The following is a 19167-nucleotide window of genomic DNA, read 5'->3' as shown; positions in this document are numbered from 1 at the left end:
CAGTGAAAGAGGTAGACACTGTTTCTGCTTTCATGGAGTTTAGGAACAAAGGGGACACTGAAGTCACAGGACTCTGCCCTCTACATTTCAGCCTAGCAGCTTTGCATTGATTTTTAAAAATTATATGCAAACCATTTTTTGGTCAAGTTTTCATTTTATAATAGGGATTCTACTCTAGAAGTCTGAAAATCCCTGCTATAGGCTGTCAAACTTCCTACAATTACTAACTTCAGTTTGGAGTTTATCTATTTTAATACCTGTTAATAAGTCTTGGTTTAAATTTGAATTTTAAAACTTGTGATAATGCTATTTTAACGTTAAGAAAATTGTAGTCACCGAGATTTTATTTACTTTGATTTAGAAGTTTACTCTTGTTTTGCATTGTACATTATATAAATTTAAAATATGTGTACCTTACATTTTGAATGTCTAATGGATTTTTAAAAAGTGCTTCTTCCATTGAAATTATGTGGACTTTTACTTTTTATTATTACTCACAATTGCTATTTAGTTTTGAATAAACATTTCTTACTACTATCTCATCTTTCCTTTCCTCCTTTATTAAAAAAAATTTATTTGTGGTGCTGGGGATTGAACCCAGGCCTTCCCACATGCAAGGCAAGTAGTGCTCCACCACTGAGCTACATTCCCAGCCCTTTTTATTTTGTTTTGACAGAGTTTCTTTAAGTTATCCAGGCTGATCTGGAACTTGTGATCCTCCTGCCTTGGTCTCCAGAGTAGCTAGCAATACAGGCATGTATCACTGTACCCAGTTCCATTTTGAAATTGAATAATGATTCTTGTTCAGTAAGAATGGTCCATTTTCTTGCATCTTATTAGCACAGTAATTTTGCCCTGAGAGAAGAGATCTCTCCAGAAGAGAGTCTAGAAGAATTCCAGAAAGAGAAGAGAACTTACCTTAGGAAAGCAGGGTCCTTCACAGATATAATGGAAAAGAAATTTAGCATGTGTCAGTAGAGGAACAGAAGTATAAGAAAATAAGGACTACACATTTAAGGGAGAACGGGGACAAATACTGAGTGTAAGAGACATATTTGGAGTTCTGGCTCCTCTTTTAAAGGAAACTTGGTGAAGAGTGGCTACGGAAAAGTACATGAGGATGATCTATAATTCAGTGATCACAAGTCAGGGAATGGTGGACCGGTCATTTTCTGGTTTCCATTGTCTAATCAATAGCTAACACTGAAAAGTACCGTATTACAGGCTTCTCAAATACTATCTTGCTCTGTTTACTTGGGGAAGGGGTTAACAAAACACATGGTAACTATCATAAGTGAGTAAACTTTTAGTTAACTTTATAATTTATAGATTTCCTAGGAATTTGGGAGTAATAGATCAGGAAGAGAGACTGGTTTGGGGGGTATCAGGTCTGGAAAAAATATGCAGAACTTCTGAATTAAAATGTTCTTTTCTTCTTCCTTCATGTCTCCTTTCTACATATTTTCCTTTAAAAATTTTCTTTTATCCTACATCAGTTTTACATATCTCTAGTGCATTTAAATTTGCTGAGTAATTAGTTGTGTTCATAGTACTTTATTATGTGCTTCCGGAGCATCAAAATTAGAACCCTGGTGATTAGTTTCTTAAAAATGCCAGGTGTAATGGAGCACACCTGTAATCTTAGTAATTGGGAGGCTGAGACAGTAGGACAGCAGGTTCAAGGCCAATCTCAGCAATTTATCAAGACCCTCCCTATTTCAAAATAAAAAATAAAATAGGGCTGGAGCTATTGCTCAGAGGTAGAATACCCACTGATTCAATTCTCAGTACCCTCCTCAAATAATATTGAATATATACATAAAATATAAAATATATACATAAGTATATATACATAACAGTTTGAAGAGCAATTTATAAACTATTAAATGTTATATGAATTCTCTGGACCTTCCATGTAATGTGTTTTTTTTTCTTTGTGAATGTGTGACTCTTGCCATGTACTTTTATTATTCTTTTAGTGTTGTAATTATAAACTGTAATTGTTAATATTTCTAGTGTGCCCTCAAGAGTCTGACCTTAAAATAAGAGGTATAAGGACTATTTTTTATACATCTTACTATCTGTAGAACTTGATTATAGTATGTGGTATAGAAATGTTTATTGAATATTTATTGAATGAATAAGGAAATATGACAGCAACATATTTATATGGTGCCTTTAAATATAGTAGGATTACTGATTAATTTTTATTGGAAAAGTTAAGTTTTCAAGATTGAAGGAAATGTATAGCATACTTTAGGGAAATGAAATACTTGTAACTGCACAGAAATTAGAATATTGATGATTCTTGTCCTTGATAATAAACATATAGACTGTTTGGACATGGATATTGTATAAGTGAAGGGGGTTATTGAAAATTAAAATGAGAAATGTTAAGACCTGTGGTTATCATTGCAGAGGGCAATAAGGAAATAAGACTGATGATAAATATTCTTGAAGGAAGGAATGGGCTTCATGACCTCCATGGTCAGCTTTCTTTTATCACTCTTCTGATGTCTGTTTAGTTTTCTTAGAATGCCAAATATTATGGTAGATAGGCTGTAATCTTTAGAATTAGTATCTTGTTTAGATTTGGGAGGGCTTCAATACTCTAGACTGTCCTTTATTATGTCTCCTGATTTAACAAATTATGTATATGTATGCATGTGTGCGTTTGTTTATTTTATTTTTCAGTTTCAAGTATGTCCCAAAAGTCTCTGTGTTTCTACTCCTGGACATCGTACTGATCTTTTTCAGAGAGATCCTAAAAATGTTCTGATAACTGATTTCTTTGGAAGTGTACGTAAAGTGGAAATTACAACAGAGATGATCAGCTTGCAACGGGATTCAGAAGCCATAGAAAGAAGGTATTCATTTAAAATTATTATTTGAGTAGAATATTCTATTCTCACTTTTTGTATATTTTTATGAAACCTTAAGAGAAAAGTTGGTGTTTGTAAGCAGTTCCACATTTCCACCCAGTCTTCACTTTATATAGGCCCCAGGGTTTACAGATTTATGGAAACTTAAATATTAACGGGAAGTAAATATCATCATTACAATTATGTTAGCATTTCAAAAATACACTATTGATTGTAGTGCAATTTGAGACTTACTAGTAAGGCCTAAAACTTTGCCCATAACATAAATCTTGTCCATCACAGAGCCACACTTTTCTACTGGGGCTCTTGGTAATTCATTAGGGCAGACATGAGAGAGGAACAAGGCAGGTGCTCACTCATTGTGCATGAGCAGTGAGTGCACATGCGTGTTTCTGTGAAAAAGGTTGAAAGAAATTGTTTGACTTTGGATATAAGAATTTTAGAAGTACTAATATTATTAATTTTTTCCTCAAAGGCAGAGTACCATACTAAGATTAAATAATGGCTCAGTTAATAGTCATTTTTTTGAAATACTTAATATTTTGTTAGCAATCTAAATTTGTTATTATATAATATTATCACATTCCAGAGAAATGTTTTGGATTACCAAATGGCAACACTTATTTTTCAGTGTTTCAAAAATTTCAAAGATTTATAGTTGAAGTTATGAACGTGGCAGAAATAAATCCAAAAATCACCATGAACTATTTTTCATTAATATTTAGAATTTATATTAATTATGTTCTATTCTAGGTATTCAAAGCCTTAGATGCATTTCTTTTCCAAATCCCTGTAGTTATTGGTTTAAAAATGTTTTAACATAGCAGATGAAGATCCTATAGCAAAAATCTCTTTTTATTTCTTGTTTAAATAAGAGCTTTCATATTGTCTTTCTAAAAATGACTAAGATATACTTTAATACTTAGGATTAGCATTTATATTTTACCAAATTTATTTTATAATTTGTCTTGAACATAATTTTATTTACCTTCTCTTAACCATTTAAGCATTGAATTAATCTCTTCTATAGCTAAGGGTCATCTTTGTACTTTTGTACTTATTTTCTATTCTTTCAACATAATATTAAATATATAATCATTGGATCATAAAAATTATTGTAGTGGAATTCAGCCAAGTTTTGTTACATATTCTTAAAAAATTGAATTTTGCCGCTTTTCTCTGTGTATTAGTTTGAAATCAGACATTGTTAGTGCTGAAGAGTGTCATACTTTATCTTTGAGAAGAAAATTATTTAAAATTTTAAAACCAGGTACCAAGCACTGTTGAATTAGAGCACCCTCTAGTGTTTACAGATAAATTTTTACTGAGATTGTGGCCTTTTACCATGAGGTTCATAATTGAGGTTACAAAACAGATGTAGTGACAGGGACCTGTAGTCCCAGCTACTCAGGAGGCTCAGGCAGGAGGATGGCTTGCGTTCAGGAGTTAGGGGCCAGCCCAGGCAATAGAGTGAGGTCCTATCTCTTAAAAATCATTACTAGTATAATTTATTCAATTAATCTATGGGAACTTTGGTTCTTATTGTGCTCCAGGAGAACAATGTTAATAGGCTCCTGTATTCCTCCAGCATGTTAGACAAGTTTTCTACCACTGAGCCATACCTTTCCTTTTCTTTCCTTTCCTTTTCTTTTTTTCTTTCCTTTTCTTTTTTTAGGCTGCTGGGGATTGTATCCATGGCTTCTCTATCATTGAACTATACTCCTAGCCCATTTAATTTTTTTTTTTTTTTTGTGTGTGTGTGTGGTACCCATGGTGGAACCCAGGGGCTTTTCTACCTCCAGGCTATACTTCCAGACCTGTTTTATACTTTATTTGGAAACAGGCTCTCACTTAGTTGCTGAGAGCCTCACTAAGTAGTTGAGGCTGGCTTTGAACCTATGCAATACTCCTGTTTTAGCCTCCCAAGTGCAGGGATTACAAGCGTGTGCCACCACGCCTGGCAAGCCCACTTTAATTTTAAGAAAGGATTTGGCTAAGTTGCCAAGGTTAGCCCCAAATTTGTGATCCTCCTGTCTCAGCCTCCCAAATACTGGGATTGCAGGTGTGTATCACCACACCAATCTACCTTCAGTTGCACGAAGAATGGAAGAAAGGGAGGGAGGGAGGAAAGGAAGGAAGTATATCGAGATTTTGATGGGTATTAGATTGACTATATAAATTTAGGAATTATGAGTAGCTTAATACTGGCCTCTCCAATCCATACACATATCTTGGCAGTTACTTAGATTTATTTAGTTTTTTATTTTTTGCTCAAATACAGAGTACAATAGATTTTTATAATGACTCTGTGTTTTGGGATTCTGGTTTGATAGACCTGATCCAATAAAAGTTCCAGCAGGATTATTTATTTATTTATTTTTAAGAGATTGAAAACCTTATTCCAAAATTTAATTAATTTTTTGTGGTACTGGGGATTGAACCCAGGGGCATACTACCTCTGAGTTACACCCCCAGACCTTTTTTTTTTTTAATTCTTTATTTTTAAACAGGATCTAACTAAGTTGCAGAGGGCCTCACTAAGTAGCTGAGGCTGATCTTGAAACTATGATTCTCCTATCTCAAGTACTAGGCTTATATGTGTGTGTGAAACACAAAATTTATATGGAAATGTAAAGGACCTACTATAGTGTATATTATATCATGATCATAGGGATTCTAACCTTTTTCTGTTTATTCAGAAATTAAATCAGAAGTTAAATGTACATGTTTAATTATAAAACTCTTATCAAAGTATTCACTGAAAATTGCTTATGGTAAATTGATAAGATGGTGAGACTTTATGAACCGAAAAATAAATCAATGAAATTGCTCAAATAATAGTTAAGAGAATTTCTCTCTTTTCTATACTACTACATTTTTCCAGGTTATTAACTTGTCTATCAGTCAGTATAATTCTGTGTTTTCTTAAGCATCTTATTTGATCATTTATGTTATTACTTATAATGGTTTATCATTTTATTTATTTAAGATCTCATTAAAATGAAATTTCACAAATTAGATATGATTCATCTGATTTACAACAGTACCCAAACTTATAATTATCCATTTTTTTCATTTTATATGCACAAAGTTTTTATTGGTATAGTTATGAAATACGTTTATCATTTCATAAATAGTTTTTAGCAACTTTTTCCAATATATAATTAAAAATATGCATTGAGTTGCTTTATGATCTTAAGAAATCAGTGTATATAAAGAGTATAGCACAATATAGTACTATATTTTTCATATAAATAAAACATCCCCAAATATAAATTGGTAATTTTCATGCTTACTAGGAGCAATAGTTTTCTAGCAGCAGTAATAAACTAATATTTATTAACATTTCATATATAAGACCTAAAACTAAATTTGTGTAATATCCAGAAGTGATGTAATATTATTTATAAAACCATTTGAATTTAATCCATCAGAGAATAAGGTTCTGAAATATATGAGAAAGTACTTATCATAGGACCAGGACTGTTAAGATTTCTTTTGTTAAAAAAAAATTTTTTTTTCTATTGGAATTTGAATGTAGGAGTGCTCTTCCTCTGAGCTATTTCCCCAGCCATTTCTTTTAAGTTTTATTTTGGGACAGGGTCTGCTAAGTTTGAAACAGGGTCTACACAGGGTGACCCTTAAGTTGTGATCCTCCCGATTCTGCTTCCCAAGAGTTGAGATTACAGCCTGTGTCACAGGTTTCTTTGAAGTCTTTGAATCTATATTCTGTGACTCCTAATTATCATACTAATTATGGTATTATCTAGTCCACCTAATTAAGACTTAATGCTCTAAATAAGTTTAAAATATTTACCATCGATCATTGTAGGAGATATTATTATAGCATAGTAATCAAAAGCAAAGACATTAGAGTCTGCTCCTGAATTCAGATCCTCTGCCATTGGCTGTTTAATCTTGGACAACCAATGTGTATTCCTCTGCTTTGTTTCTATATCTATAAAATCGGAATTTTTTTTTCTTTTTTGTACCTTGGATTGAGTACAGGGGCACTCTGCCTCCAAGCTACCCTCTCAGCCCCTTCTATTTTCCATTTAAAAAAATACCTTTATTGATGCATTATAATCTTGAATCGTAATGTGGTTATAGTGATAGCAACACACATGCATAAAGCTCTTGGTGGGCTTTCCCCTGACTCCTTCCCATTCCCTTCCTTCCTCGTACAGTATATTGAGATTGACATTGGTATTTTCACATGTGTATATAATTCAATGGAAGTGATTTCTTCATTGATTCTCCTCTTCCCCCCACTCCTCTTCCTTACCTCCACTAGAATTTCTCCTCCATTATCTGAAATCCTCTGGTATCCCAATTACTTCCTAGCTTCTGCATGTGACAGAAAACATATGACTTCACTTTCTATGTCTGGCTAATCTTAATATAATGTTCTCCAGGTCCATTCATTTTCCTGAAAATAATGTGATTTTATTCTTTATTGCTGAGTAGAATTCCATTGTGTGGAATATCCCATAATTTTGTAATCAATTAATCTGTTGATAAACACCTAGGTTAGTATTTTGGCTATTGTGAATTCCACTGCTATAAACATACATATGCACATATTACTATACTATTCTGATGTCAATCAGTCCCTTTGGAAAGATACCCAGGAGTGATATATATATACAGCTGGAACATATGGTTGACCCAATTTTCTGAGGAAATCTCCACTTGGATCTCCATAGTGGCTGTACTAATTTGCAGTCCCACTACTGATTTGCAGTCCTACCACAGTGTTGAAGAGTTCCTATTTCCCCACATCCTTGCTGGAATGTATTGGTTTTTAACTTTGTTGCTGAGGGTCTCACTTAGTTGCTAAGGTTGTCCTTGAACCCGTGATCCTCCTATCTCAGTCTTCTAAGTACTGGGATTATAGGATTATAGGCATGTGCCACCATGTTCAGCTTGCATATAGGTTTTTTTTTTTTTTTTTTTTTGTGGTACTGGGGTTCCTGGTAACCCTTCTACCTCTGGGCTACGCTCCCAGGCCTATTTTTATACTTTTTTATTTGGAAACAGGGTCTCTTAAACCAGCGCAGCTGGCTTCGAACCTGCACGATCCTCCTGTCTCTGCCTCCCAAGCGCGGGGATTACAAGTGTGCGCCACCACGCCCGGCTGCATATAGTTTTTAAGGTAACTAATTTTCATTTTGCTTATCAATCACGTAATTCTCAGGAATTATATCTCAGAAATAAAGTGCTCAATAAGTTTTTAACATTACTGAGAAAGATCATTGCATGTACTGGTAAAAGTTAATTATTGTCAGAATCCTGTTTATAGTACATTTAAGCCATTATTTTAAAAGATCAGTTCTGCTTTTATCAGTAGAAGCCAGTTATTTCAAATTTGGATGATTCTCATTTGTAGAAATGCAATAAGGAATTGAGAAGTTGTGTTTTACCAGAAGATGGCAGTAATACTATGTACTAGTACATGTGGAATAATCTTTTAAAAATGCTAGAGATTAAGGGAGGTATATCTTCATATTAATCATGGTACTTGTCTTTTCAGATCACTTGGGAGAAAAAGACTTGATACTGGATTGTCAGTTTAAAAAAGTGCTAATAATTTCTTTTTATCTAATTTGGATTGTTGAGGAAACCTAATAATATGTAACTTTACCCACAAAATCTGTGGGAAGCTTTTTTCTTTTTGGTACTGGGAATTGAACCTGGGGGCATTCTACCTCCAAGAACCTTTTTAAACCCTTAAACCTTTTTAAGTAATTTTGAGGATTGGGGATAATGTATATAAAATGAATATAGTTATCCTTACCATTTAAAACTCATTCCAGCCATGTTGATGTTTTTTATCCAGTAGAACCGTGTAGTTTTACCTTTTTTATTTGGTCCACTATATAAGTGCTATTTATGTAGCTTGATTTGCATTTTTATCAGCCATGCCACATGTGACCCATTCTGACAGGAATTATTGTTAGCCTGGTCTTCTCATATTTACTTACATTGTTGAATTTTTAAAAAATCTATTTCAGGGGCATGGGGAATGTTGCTCCGTGGTAAAGCGCTTGCATAGCATGTGCAAAGCCCTGGGTTCAGACTGTTTTTTTCCGTTCTGGGGATGGAACCCAGGGGCAGTCTACCTTTGAGCTACACCCCAGCTCTATTTTTTATTTTTTGCTTTGAAACAAGGTCTCACTAGTGCATGCTTGTAATTCCAGCATTTAGGAGGCTGAGACAGGAGGTTTGCAGTTTGTGGACAGCTTTGGGTACTACTTAGTGAAGCCCTTTGCAACTCAGTGAGACCCTGTTTTGGGCTGTGGGTGTAGCTTGGAGGTAGAATGCCCCTAGGTTCCATCCCCAGTACTGAAAAAAAACAAAAACAAACTAAGCCACTTTATTTCCTTTATGTTTTTTTTTTTTTTTTTTTTTGTTTTTGGTGGTACTGGGGTTCCTGGAAGCCCTTCTACCTCTGGCTACACTCCCATGGGCTACACTCCCAGACCTATTTTTTTTAATACTTTTTTATGTGGAAATGGTCTCTTAAACCACGGCTGGCTTTGAACCTGTGTGATCCTCCTGTCTCTGCCTCCCAAGTGCAGGGATTACAAGCGTGCGTCACCATGCCCGGCTATGTTTTTATCTTACTAATAATTCTTATATACGTTTTACTTCATTATGATAGCCTATTAGTATTTGAGAATATGCATTCTGATATAATATTTGGAAACTACCTATAAGTTTTATGTGGGACAAAAGTGAACATGGCAAGTAAGGGACAGGGTCCTCAGGTCTTTGCTGGTGATATCCTTCATGTTTGATAAAAGTTCTGGGTCACAGCTATGACATGTATTAGAAAACTCACTTTCTCTGGGCTATTTGCTTAATTGGAAATTTATAATAAACTTTTAAAAAATAAGTCAAAATGGAAGTAATGTAGCATTGTGTAAGGTACATTTTTCTATAAATGTAATAGATAAATTCTATAAGGTAATCAAAATTGCTCATTTCAAACTTAATTTTCTCATAAAGCTAAAAAATTTCAGGAGACTGAAAAATATTAAAGCATTGTTTGATTTTGACCATGTCTTGGTAGAAATTAAATGTTTATGTGAAAAAGGAAACATATTTCTTCATGAAACAAAAATATATTGACAATTTTCATTTGAGCTGCAAATGACATTAATTTACTAACACTGATTAGCTTATTTTTATTTACGTTCATATTGATAGAGTTCTTATCATATTCAGTGATATTCTAGACTTTGCTTTTTTTTTTTTTTGTGGTACTGGGGGTGGAAACCAGAGGCTTTTTTCCTCCGGGCCATACTCCCAGCCCTATTTTATATTTTATTTGGAAACAGGGTCTCACTAAGTTGCTGAGAGCCTCACTAAGTAGATGAGGCTGGCTTCAAACCTGCGATCCTCCTGTCTCAGCCTCCCAAGTGCTGGGATTACAAGAGTGTACCACCACGCCCGGCTGACTTTAATATCTTTAATTAGATGAAATTGTGACAAATTATTTTGATGTTATTTTTACTAAGGGGACATAATATAATTGTGGAATTTTTAAATGAATTTGATAAAGTTCATTTACTTTAATATGAGCCTTTCTCTGTTTATCGGTTGATATCAACTTCTAATTTTATTAATATATTATGAGTTCTCAAGAAGAAAAAAACAAATAGAAATTGATAACATATAAATTCATAGGATATGATCCTAAAATATCTGTATTTATCACATGATAACTAAATGTGAATGTTGGCTAAGAATTCATTTTCCCACATTGTGAGTGGTAATGGATCTCATTTGCTTGATCTGCGCTATTGCCAGTGTGAGATTCAGAGATAGTTGATGAACAATTAAATTGAGTTTTATTAAAATTAGTATATCTAATTTTAAAAAATGTTTATTTCTTTATACCAAAGATGTGTACATTTAGAGTACATACATACTGAAGAGGAGGAGCGTAATATTGTAGATTTCTGTTAGGTGTTTTAAAGATTGTGTGCTTTGCGACAATCTTCTGCACTTTGGCTCTAAGGTGTGAAGACAGGCAATAACGAGCTGTGGCAAGACATAAAATTGGAACTGTTGTGATTGCTTTGAATAAGCATGACCTGTACATTTAAAACCTTCCATCTAACTGAAGGGAAAACACTAACCTGTGCTTTAAAGCAAAAAGCCTTATTGTTTGTTTAGTGTGCTTTAATTGTAATACATATCTCTACACGAGAAAATCATCAAATATATGTGCAATATGGTTTTAATATTAAGGTTAGAGGGTTTTTTAATATATTTTTGAAAATTAGGTATGGCAATGCTTTGAAAATTCAGATACAAAGCCAGGTGTGGTGGTGCAGGCTTTAATTCCAGCACTTGGGAGGCTGAGACAGGAGGATCACACAGGTTCGAAGCCAGCCTCAGCTACTTAGTGAGGCTCTTAGCAACTTAGTGAGACCATGTTTCCAAACAAAATATAAAATAGGTCTGGGAGTGTAGCTCAGAGGTAGAAGGCCCCTGGGTTTCATCCCAAGTACCATAAAAAAAAAAAAAAAGAAAATTCAGATGTAAGGTAACTTTTGGTAATAACAAGCATGTAAAGATCAATAATTAACACAGAATATGGAAAATCTTTTTACTTTGGATATAAAAATACAACTTGCCTTTAATGGACTTTGGCATCTATAGCTTCAGATTTCATCAGAAGGAAATATTTCTCAGTAAAGAATATTCTGTAATTTTCAGAATGTGATATATTTCGCCGGGCGTGGTGGCCCACACTTGTAATCCCCGCGCTTGGGAGGCGGAGACAAGAGGATCGATCGCACAGGTTCGAAGCCAGCCGCGCTGGATTAAGAGCCCCTGTTTCCACAAAAAAAGTAAAAAATAGGTCTGGGAGTGTAGCCCGTGGGAGTGTATCCCGGAGGTAGAAGGGCTTCCAGGAACCCCAGTATCACCAAAAAAAGAGAATGTGTTATATTTCACTTTTTCCAGAAAAAAAATTAATATAACTGAAACATATAGTTTTAGTTAATAGTAAAGAGTAATCCATTACCTCTACTTTTGGGATTATTTCTGACTGGATTTTTCTACAAAATCCTCATTATTAAATACCTTAAGTATTCTACAGATGAACAAAAATGTACTTTTAAATACATAACTTATTAGCTTTTAGGAGGTGTGTAGAGAGGAGACAATGTTGCTTGATGGCTAGCATTGCTGGCCTTTTCCAGAGTGGACTAAAATCAGCACTCTCTCACCCCCTTATTCAATGGAAGGAGGAGCTAGGAGGATTCAGCTTCCTACAGGGTTTATAGATGGCGGCAGCTGATATTCCAAACATGCAGCTGGCAGCAAACTCTAACTCTCTCTCTTTTTTTTTTTTTTTTGGGTGGTACTGGGGTTCCTGGAAGCCCTTCTACCTCTGGGCTACACTCCCAGACCAATTTTTTTTTTTAATAATTTTGAAACAGGGTCTCATAAGCCAGCGTGGCTGGCTTTGAACCTGCGCAATCCTCCTGCCTCCGCCTCCCTAGCGCAGGGATTACAAGCGTGTGCCACCACGCCCGGCTCCAACTCTCTTTTTAAGGTCAGCTTAGGTTTACTGTAAAAGTCTCCTGATTTTATGTGTTTTGACTTCATGTGGATCTCATGTGGTTTAGGTTCCTTCTTGGGCCAATCTATAATCTGTTCATCTGCACCTTAATTCAGATGTGCCTTTGCAGGAACTATGTGCCTTATCCTGCAATTGCCCTGTTCATTTATAAGCAGAAAGTTATTTGTAAGAGCTTATTGCTAAAAGTATCTCTCAGAAGAAATGTCTAGGAGAGCTTTGCTAAGGTAGGTAACTAAATGATAATCGCTGATACAGAATGTAGATTCTTGAGTTGGAGTAGTTATGTATAAGGGTCAAAACTATGGATCCATTTGTATCGGATAGTTAGGGCATAAGACCTTTTTTTATAAAATAATTAACTTCTGCTTTATTCTCGCTCAAATTATGGTTTGGAATGAAAATCAGTCTTTAGAAGAAGAAAATATAAAAATTTATTTGATGTGCTTTGGTTATAGGTGGGAAAAGAAAAAGGCTTCTCTGAAAATATTTAAGTATAGTCACACTCTCAGGTGGTAAAGGGTTGTAATTTTCTTGATCTAATTAAGTCAAGAAATTCAACTGAAGGTATATGAGATTGATAGCAATCCAAAGCCACACAGAAACAAACTCAGATTTTGTTTGGAAGGATTACCCTCAATTTTGGTTCCTCAGAATCCTCACAGATTAAGTTCAGTCAGATGTGTGCTTATAATCCGAAACTGTATTTTTGAGAAGATATGCCACTAAGAGAGTAATTAGTTTTCTATTGCTGTATAACTACCAAATGTTAGGGTAAAGTATTACCGATTTACTTTTTACAGTACCTATAGTTCTGAAGACTGGGTATCAGCCTGATCCTTTGTCCAAAGTTTCACTGGCTGAAATAAAATGTAACCCAGTGCTGTGATTTTATCTGAGACTTGGAGTTTTCTTCCAAGCTCACTCACTGTGGACAAAATTTAGTTCCTTACATGTGTAGGGTTGAGTCCCCCATTTTCTTTCAATGTCACCCAAGAACAATTCTTAATTCCAACAGGCTGCAGTAGGTCCTTGCTTCATGGGCCCCTCACTAGGCAATTTGCAGTATGGCTGTTTGCTTCTTTCAAGGTTACTAGTCGAATCTCTTATCACTTTGAATCTATTTGACTTAAAAACGAGACCAATTCCTTCTAGTGGATCACCTGATTAGGTCAAGTCTGTCCAAGACAGTCTGTTTTTGATAAACTCATTATGAACTGATTTGGGACCTTAATTATATTTGCAGAGTTTGTTTACCTTTGCCATATAATGTAAATTTTATCACAGGAGTGAAATTCATCATTGTCACAGTCCTGCTTGTGCTAAAAGAAAGCAGATTGTACCTGGCATGAATACCAGGGGATGAGAATCATGAAGGCTAGCCCAGAATTCTACCTTTCACAATACGGAAGAATCAACAAACTTTTACCTATAAGAACATCAGATGTTTCAATTATCAAGTACAAAATATGGAACAACCATTCATTTTAAAAATGAAAAAAGGACATGAAATGTAGGAAGATTGTAAGATGATTTAAAAAATGATCAGGTATCTTGAAAAATATCAAAAATAGAACTTTCCTATTTGAAAACCCCAATTTTTAAATTAAAGTAAAAAATATTAAGTTAAACAGTAGCTGTATTATCTAGCTAGTAACACATAAAAACATTCTAAAACTGTCTTTAAACAACCATCTGATTAGCATATGATTCTGAGGATCAACATTTTAGGGTAGATTCAGCTACATGGTTCTTCTAGGTTATGTTGTTTATGTTCATCTCTAGGTTGCTAAGTGACTTCTGATCTTCTTTAGACTATCTCATATTTCTAGGTCTTTTGATATTGATTTAGTTCCCATGTAGTCGCATCTCTATGAGGTTAGCTTGAGCAAGTTCACCTGGCAGAGATAGGGGTCCCAAAAGTATTTTATAAGGCCTAGTAAGTCCTAAATATGGGACTGGAACACTGTTATTTTTACTACATCCTATTATACAGAGGGGATCATAAAGCCAATCCAAATTTAGCAGCTAGAGAAATAGACTGTAGCTTTGTTAGAGGAAGCTACCAAGTCACATCACAAAAAGTATGAATTGATGCAGGAAGGAGTAAAAGACTTCAACCATTTTTGTAATATTCGCCAAAATTGAAAAGAATATCAGATAAATAAAAACATTAAGTCTCAAGAGATACACAGTGTAAAAGATAGACAAAAGGATGGAAAGTACAAGGGACAGATTATGGGGTATGAGAGTAATATTGTAATCTATTGACTAATGTTCTAAGGAGAAAATATAAAATAACTACAGTGTATTATTAAAAGGGAAAGTGGTTTATGATTTTGCATTTTAAAGGTAGTTTAAAAAATCCAAATCAGAATATAAGGAGTTTACACTTCATAAAATTTTAGAGCTCTCCTTAAACCACCTTCTCTTTCCCTGATCCCCTGAGGAAAATATAAAATCAGCTGAAAGTCCCTTGACATCTTCCAGGACCCTTTTCCCCTGTGGGTACTAAAATCTGCAGATGCTCAAGCCTCTTATACACAACAGCATAGTATTTCTGTATAATCTACACTGTCCTCCTGCATACTTTAAATAATCTCTAGCTTATAATACCTAAAGCAATGTGAATGCTATATAAATAGTTGTTAAACTATATTGTTTAGGGAATAATGGCAAGGAAGGAAAAGTCTTCATGTGCTCAATACAGATACCACTCTACCCTCACCCCATAGTTTTGATTTGTGGTTTGTTGAATCTGCAGATGCAGAACCCAGATATGGAAGGCTAACTGTATCCACCATGGGGTAGTTGCTCTGTTGACATCAAACACTGTAATAGCAAGAGTGGAAACCAAAAGATATTAGAGGAAAACCAACAAAGTACTAAAGGAAATAACTGTCAGCCTAGAATTTGTACTCAGCTAAACTACCATTAGAGAATGAGCAAAAATGATATTTGCAAATATAAATGCTAAGAATGTTTCGTATTAGTACAACTAAAGGGACACACTTCTTGAAGAAGGAAAATTAGCCAGAAGGGAGATCTAACCACAGGAAAGAATGCTGAGCTAATAAAATGGTGGTTTGCAAACAGCCTCAGCTACTTAGTGAGGCCCTCTGCAACTCAATGAGACCCTGTTTCAAACTAAAGAATAAGAAATAGGGCAGGGGGTAGAGCTCGGAGGTCAAATGCTCCTGAGTTCCATTCTCAGATCCACCAAAAAAAAAATTAAAAATAGGGCTGGGAATGTAGCTCTGCAGTAGAATGCCCCTGGGTTTCAGCTACAGTACTGGAAAAAATAAAATAAATAAATAAAAATAAAGTATTTTTAAGTACTCATTTTGTTTTGAAAAAGGGACAGAAATTCTAAATTCTAGCATTAAATAAGTATGCTATTGATATTTTGAGAGTGACCACTAAGCGAGTAGAAATAGAGGAAATAAAATCAGAAATCATACAGGAGAAAAAAGAAGTAAAAAATCCCTGAAAAGGTGAAAGAATACAAATGAAATATAGACAAAATACAAGACAAATAGAAATTACAAAATAAAAAGGAAAATGATGCTACTTATCACAATAAATTTAAACTGATTTTAAGAGTTTAGAGATCAAATTAGAATAAAAAGAAATGTTACAGACATAAAATGTAATGGTGTCAAATATCTGAAAATAAAAAGATTACCAGGCATTGCTAACCAAAAGAAAGCTTATGTACATATGCTAGTATTAGGCAAAATAGATTTAAGAACATTTTCAAGCATAAAGAACGCAAATAATTGTAAAAGATTTATCTCATTAGGGAGAAAAACATGTAAACTTTTAATTACCCAGTAACATGGCTACAGAATATTTTTTAAACAAAAGTTTACACATTTAAAAAGGAGCTTGATAGCCGGGCGTGGTGGCGCACGCTTGTAATCCCCGCGCTTGGGAGGCGGAGACAGGAGGATCGCGCAGGTTTGAAGCCAGCCGCTCTGGCTTAAGAGATCCAGTTTCCAAAAAATAAACTAGGTCTGGGAGTGTAGCCCGGAGATAGAAGGGCTTCCAGGAACCCCAGTACTACCAAAAATAAATAAATAAATAAATAAATAAATAAATAAATAAATAAATAAATAAATATAAAAAGGAGATTGATGAATTCACCATTGTAGTGGAAGATTTCAGTATCACATTATCAGAAATTTATTTTAAAAAACTTTCCAAAGTTTTAACATTGATATGAATAGCATTTATAAGCCTGACCTAATATATTGAATAGAAACAAATGTTCTTAAGATCAAATATAATATCTATAAATATTAACCCATAATAGACCATAAAAAGCAAGTTGTAGGGACTAAAAAGTATTAAAATCTTAAAAATATGTATTTTTCCTGATTTTAATGTAATTGTTGCAATCAGTAGCAAAACAATGATCTGAAACATGTTTGGAAATTTAAATGTACATTATATCTAATTATATATCATATATCATTTATATTATGCATTAGAAAACATAAGCAACAACTATAGTCCACCTGAATATACATCTTATAAATTCGTCATCTTCTTTATGAAAATAATTATAAAATTATTGAACATAAAGGAATACTTAAGTAAACACAAAGGTAAACCATATTCAGAGATAAGAATAAATTATCATATAACTATATAATTTTGTAAATACAATGTAACTTCTCTTAAAATTTCAGTATTTATTTAATGCGCAGAACTAGTCTATGTTCAAATTTATTAACTTGCTTAATCCTCAAACAACTTATTGTCACACAATAAGCAGAAGTGCTAACTATCTTGATCCCAGATATGTACTTGACTCTACTGTATTCTGTCCTTCCAGGGTTTTTTGTGGAACTTTATAAGCTGTTCATCAAATTCATATTGATTAGTATAGGAGAAAGAATAGCCAGGGCCATATAGAAGACTAAGGCATGTGGGCAGGACTGGTGTTAGGCAAAACATTTATTCTATCTGACACGGACTTTCTATTTTAAAGCTGCAATGATTCAAATAATGTGATAGTCGTTCTGGTTATATAAGTAAATATGCAGCAACTTATAAATCCTCTCAAATACCATGCATAATAATATATGATATATGGCTTTAAACAAATTGGAAGAAAGGATAGATAGGTTAAAAAGTCCATGTTGAAGCAATTGGTTTGCCACAGAGGAAAAAATATTAGTTTCTCCCTTCACACTGTACTTAAAAATAAATTATAAGTGAATTAAAAGTATAAATGCATAAAGGAAAACATTAAAACTATTGGAGAAAATCTTTTTGATTTAGGAGTAGGGAAAGTAGGCATGCCACCCAAAGCATAGCTAATAAAAGAAAAAAATGTTAAAGTATACTGAAACAAAATTAAAATATCATAGCGAAACAAATGGAAGAAAAGTATTGTTGAAATGTTTCACAACACAGATGTCAAAGAATTTGCACCCAGATTATCTAAATAACTGTACCTTAATTGAACTAGACACTTCACAAAAGAAGAGATACAAATGGCCAATAAAAACATGAAAAATGTTCCGCATCATTAACAGTCAGGGAGATGCAAATCAAAACTACACTAAGATTCTCTCTTGCCCCAATTAGAATGGCAGTCATCAAGAAGTCAAACAATAATAAATGCTGGCAAGGATGTGGGGAAATAGGAACTCTTCTACACTATTGTAGGATTGCAAATTAGTGCAGCCATTATGGAGATCAATGTGGAGAATTCCTCAGAAAACTGGGAAAGGGTCTACCATATGATCTGGCTTTACCACTCCTGGGTATCTTTAAAAAATGACTGAAATCAGCATATTATAGTAATTCATGCATATCCATATTTATAGCAGTATAGTTAATAATGGCCAAATTATGGAACCAACCTAGGTTTCCATCAACAGATGACTGGATTACAAAATTATAAGATATCTATACAATGGAATTCTACTCAGCAATAAAGAAAGAACAAAGTTATGTAATTTGATGGAAAAATGGATGGACCTGGAGAACATTAAGTGAGATTGACCAGTCACAGAAAGTGAAGTGTCATTTGTTTTCTGTCATGCAAAAGCTTGGGAGTAATTGGGATACAAGAGGAACTTCAGATAATGAGGGAAAAACTCCAGTGAAGTGAGGGAGGAGGTCTATGGGAGGAGAATCACAGTGAAGGAATCACTTTCACTGACATCAGTACATACATCAGTGGCAATCTCAATCTCCTGTATGGGGAAGAAGAGGGGAGTGAGGAGGGAGGCAGGGGAAGGCTCACCCAGTGCTATATACATGTATATCACTAACCCTCTGAACTGCATTATGATGTGAGACTATAGTGCACCAATGAAAGTATAAAAAAAAAACAATGCCTTGATAAAAAAAATAGAAAAGCAAGCAAAGGAAGCACAGTTTGGAAAAAGACTCTTGTCCAAGGACAATATAAAGGTGTTTTTTAAACAATTTCTTGCAAAAATTAAGTGGTGACAGTGAAAGGAAATGTTAAATTATACATTTCTGGTAGCAGTATAAATTGATACAACCACTTTGGATAGCAATTTGGTTGTTTTTAAAGAAACTTTAAAATGTACATAATATATGACCCAGCAAGTCTACTTCTGCATAACTGTCCTAATACAAAAATTGAGAAACTTTCTGTAAAAGGGTCAGGTAGTATCTTATCCTTTGTTGGACATGTATGGT

General features: G+C 34.1%; 1 protein-coding gene across 1 annotated transcript in view; it reads left to right on the top strand.

Annotated features, from left to right (window-relative positions):
- PIGK (phosphatidylinositol glycan anchor biosynthesis class K) overlaps nt 1–19167 on the top strand; it is a gene marked incomplete at both ends in the record, with an annotated part of 104237 nt that overhangs the window by 44855 nt on the left and 40215 nt on the right. Inside the window, one exon of the mRNA XM_080692975.1 lies at nt 2695–2867. Within this exon, the coding sequence (XP_080549101.1) occupies nt 2695–2867 (173 nt within the window). The remainder of the gene's footprint in view (nt 1–2694; nt 2868–19167) is intronic.

The sequence above is a fragment of the Muscardinus avellanarius genome (genome assembly GCF_963383645.1).
Source record: "Muscardinus avellanarius genome assembly, chromosome: 3".
In the NCBI taxonomy this organism is placed as follows: domain Eukaryota; kingdom Metazoa; phylum Chordata; class Mammalia; order Rodentia; family Gliridae; genus Muscardinus; species Muscardinus avellanarius.
This window is presented reverse-complemented; position numbering and strand designations above follow the sequence as displayed.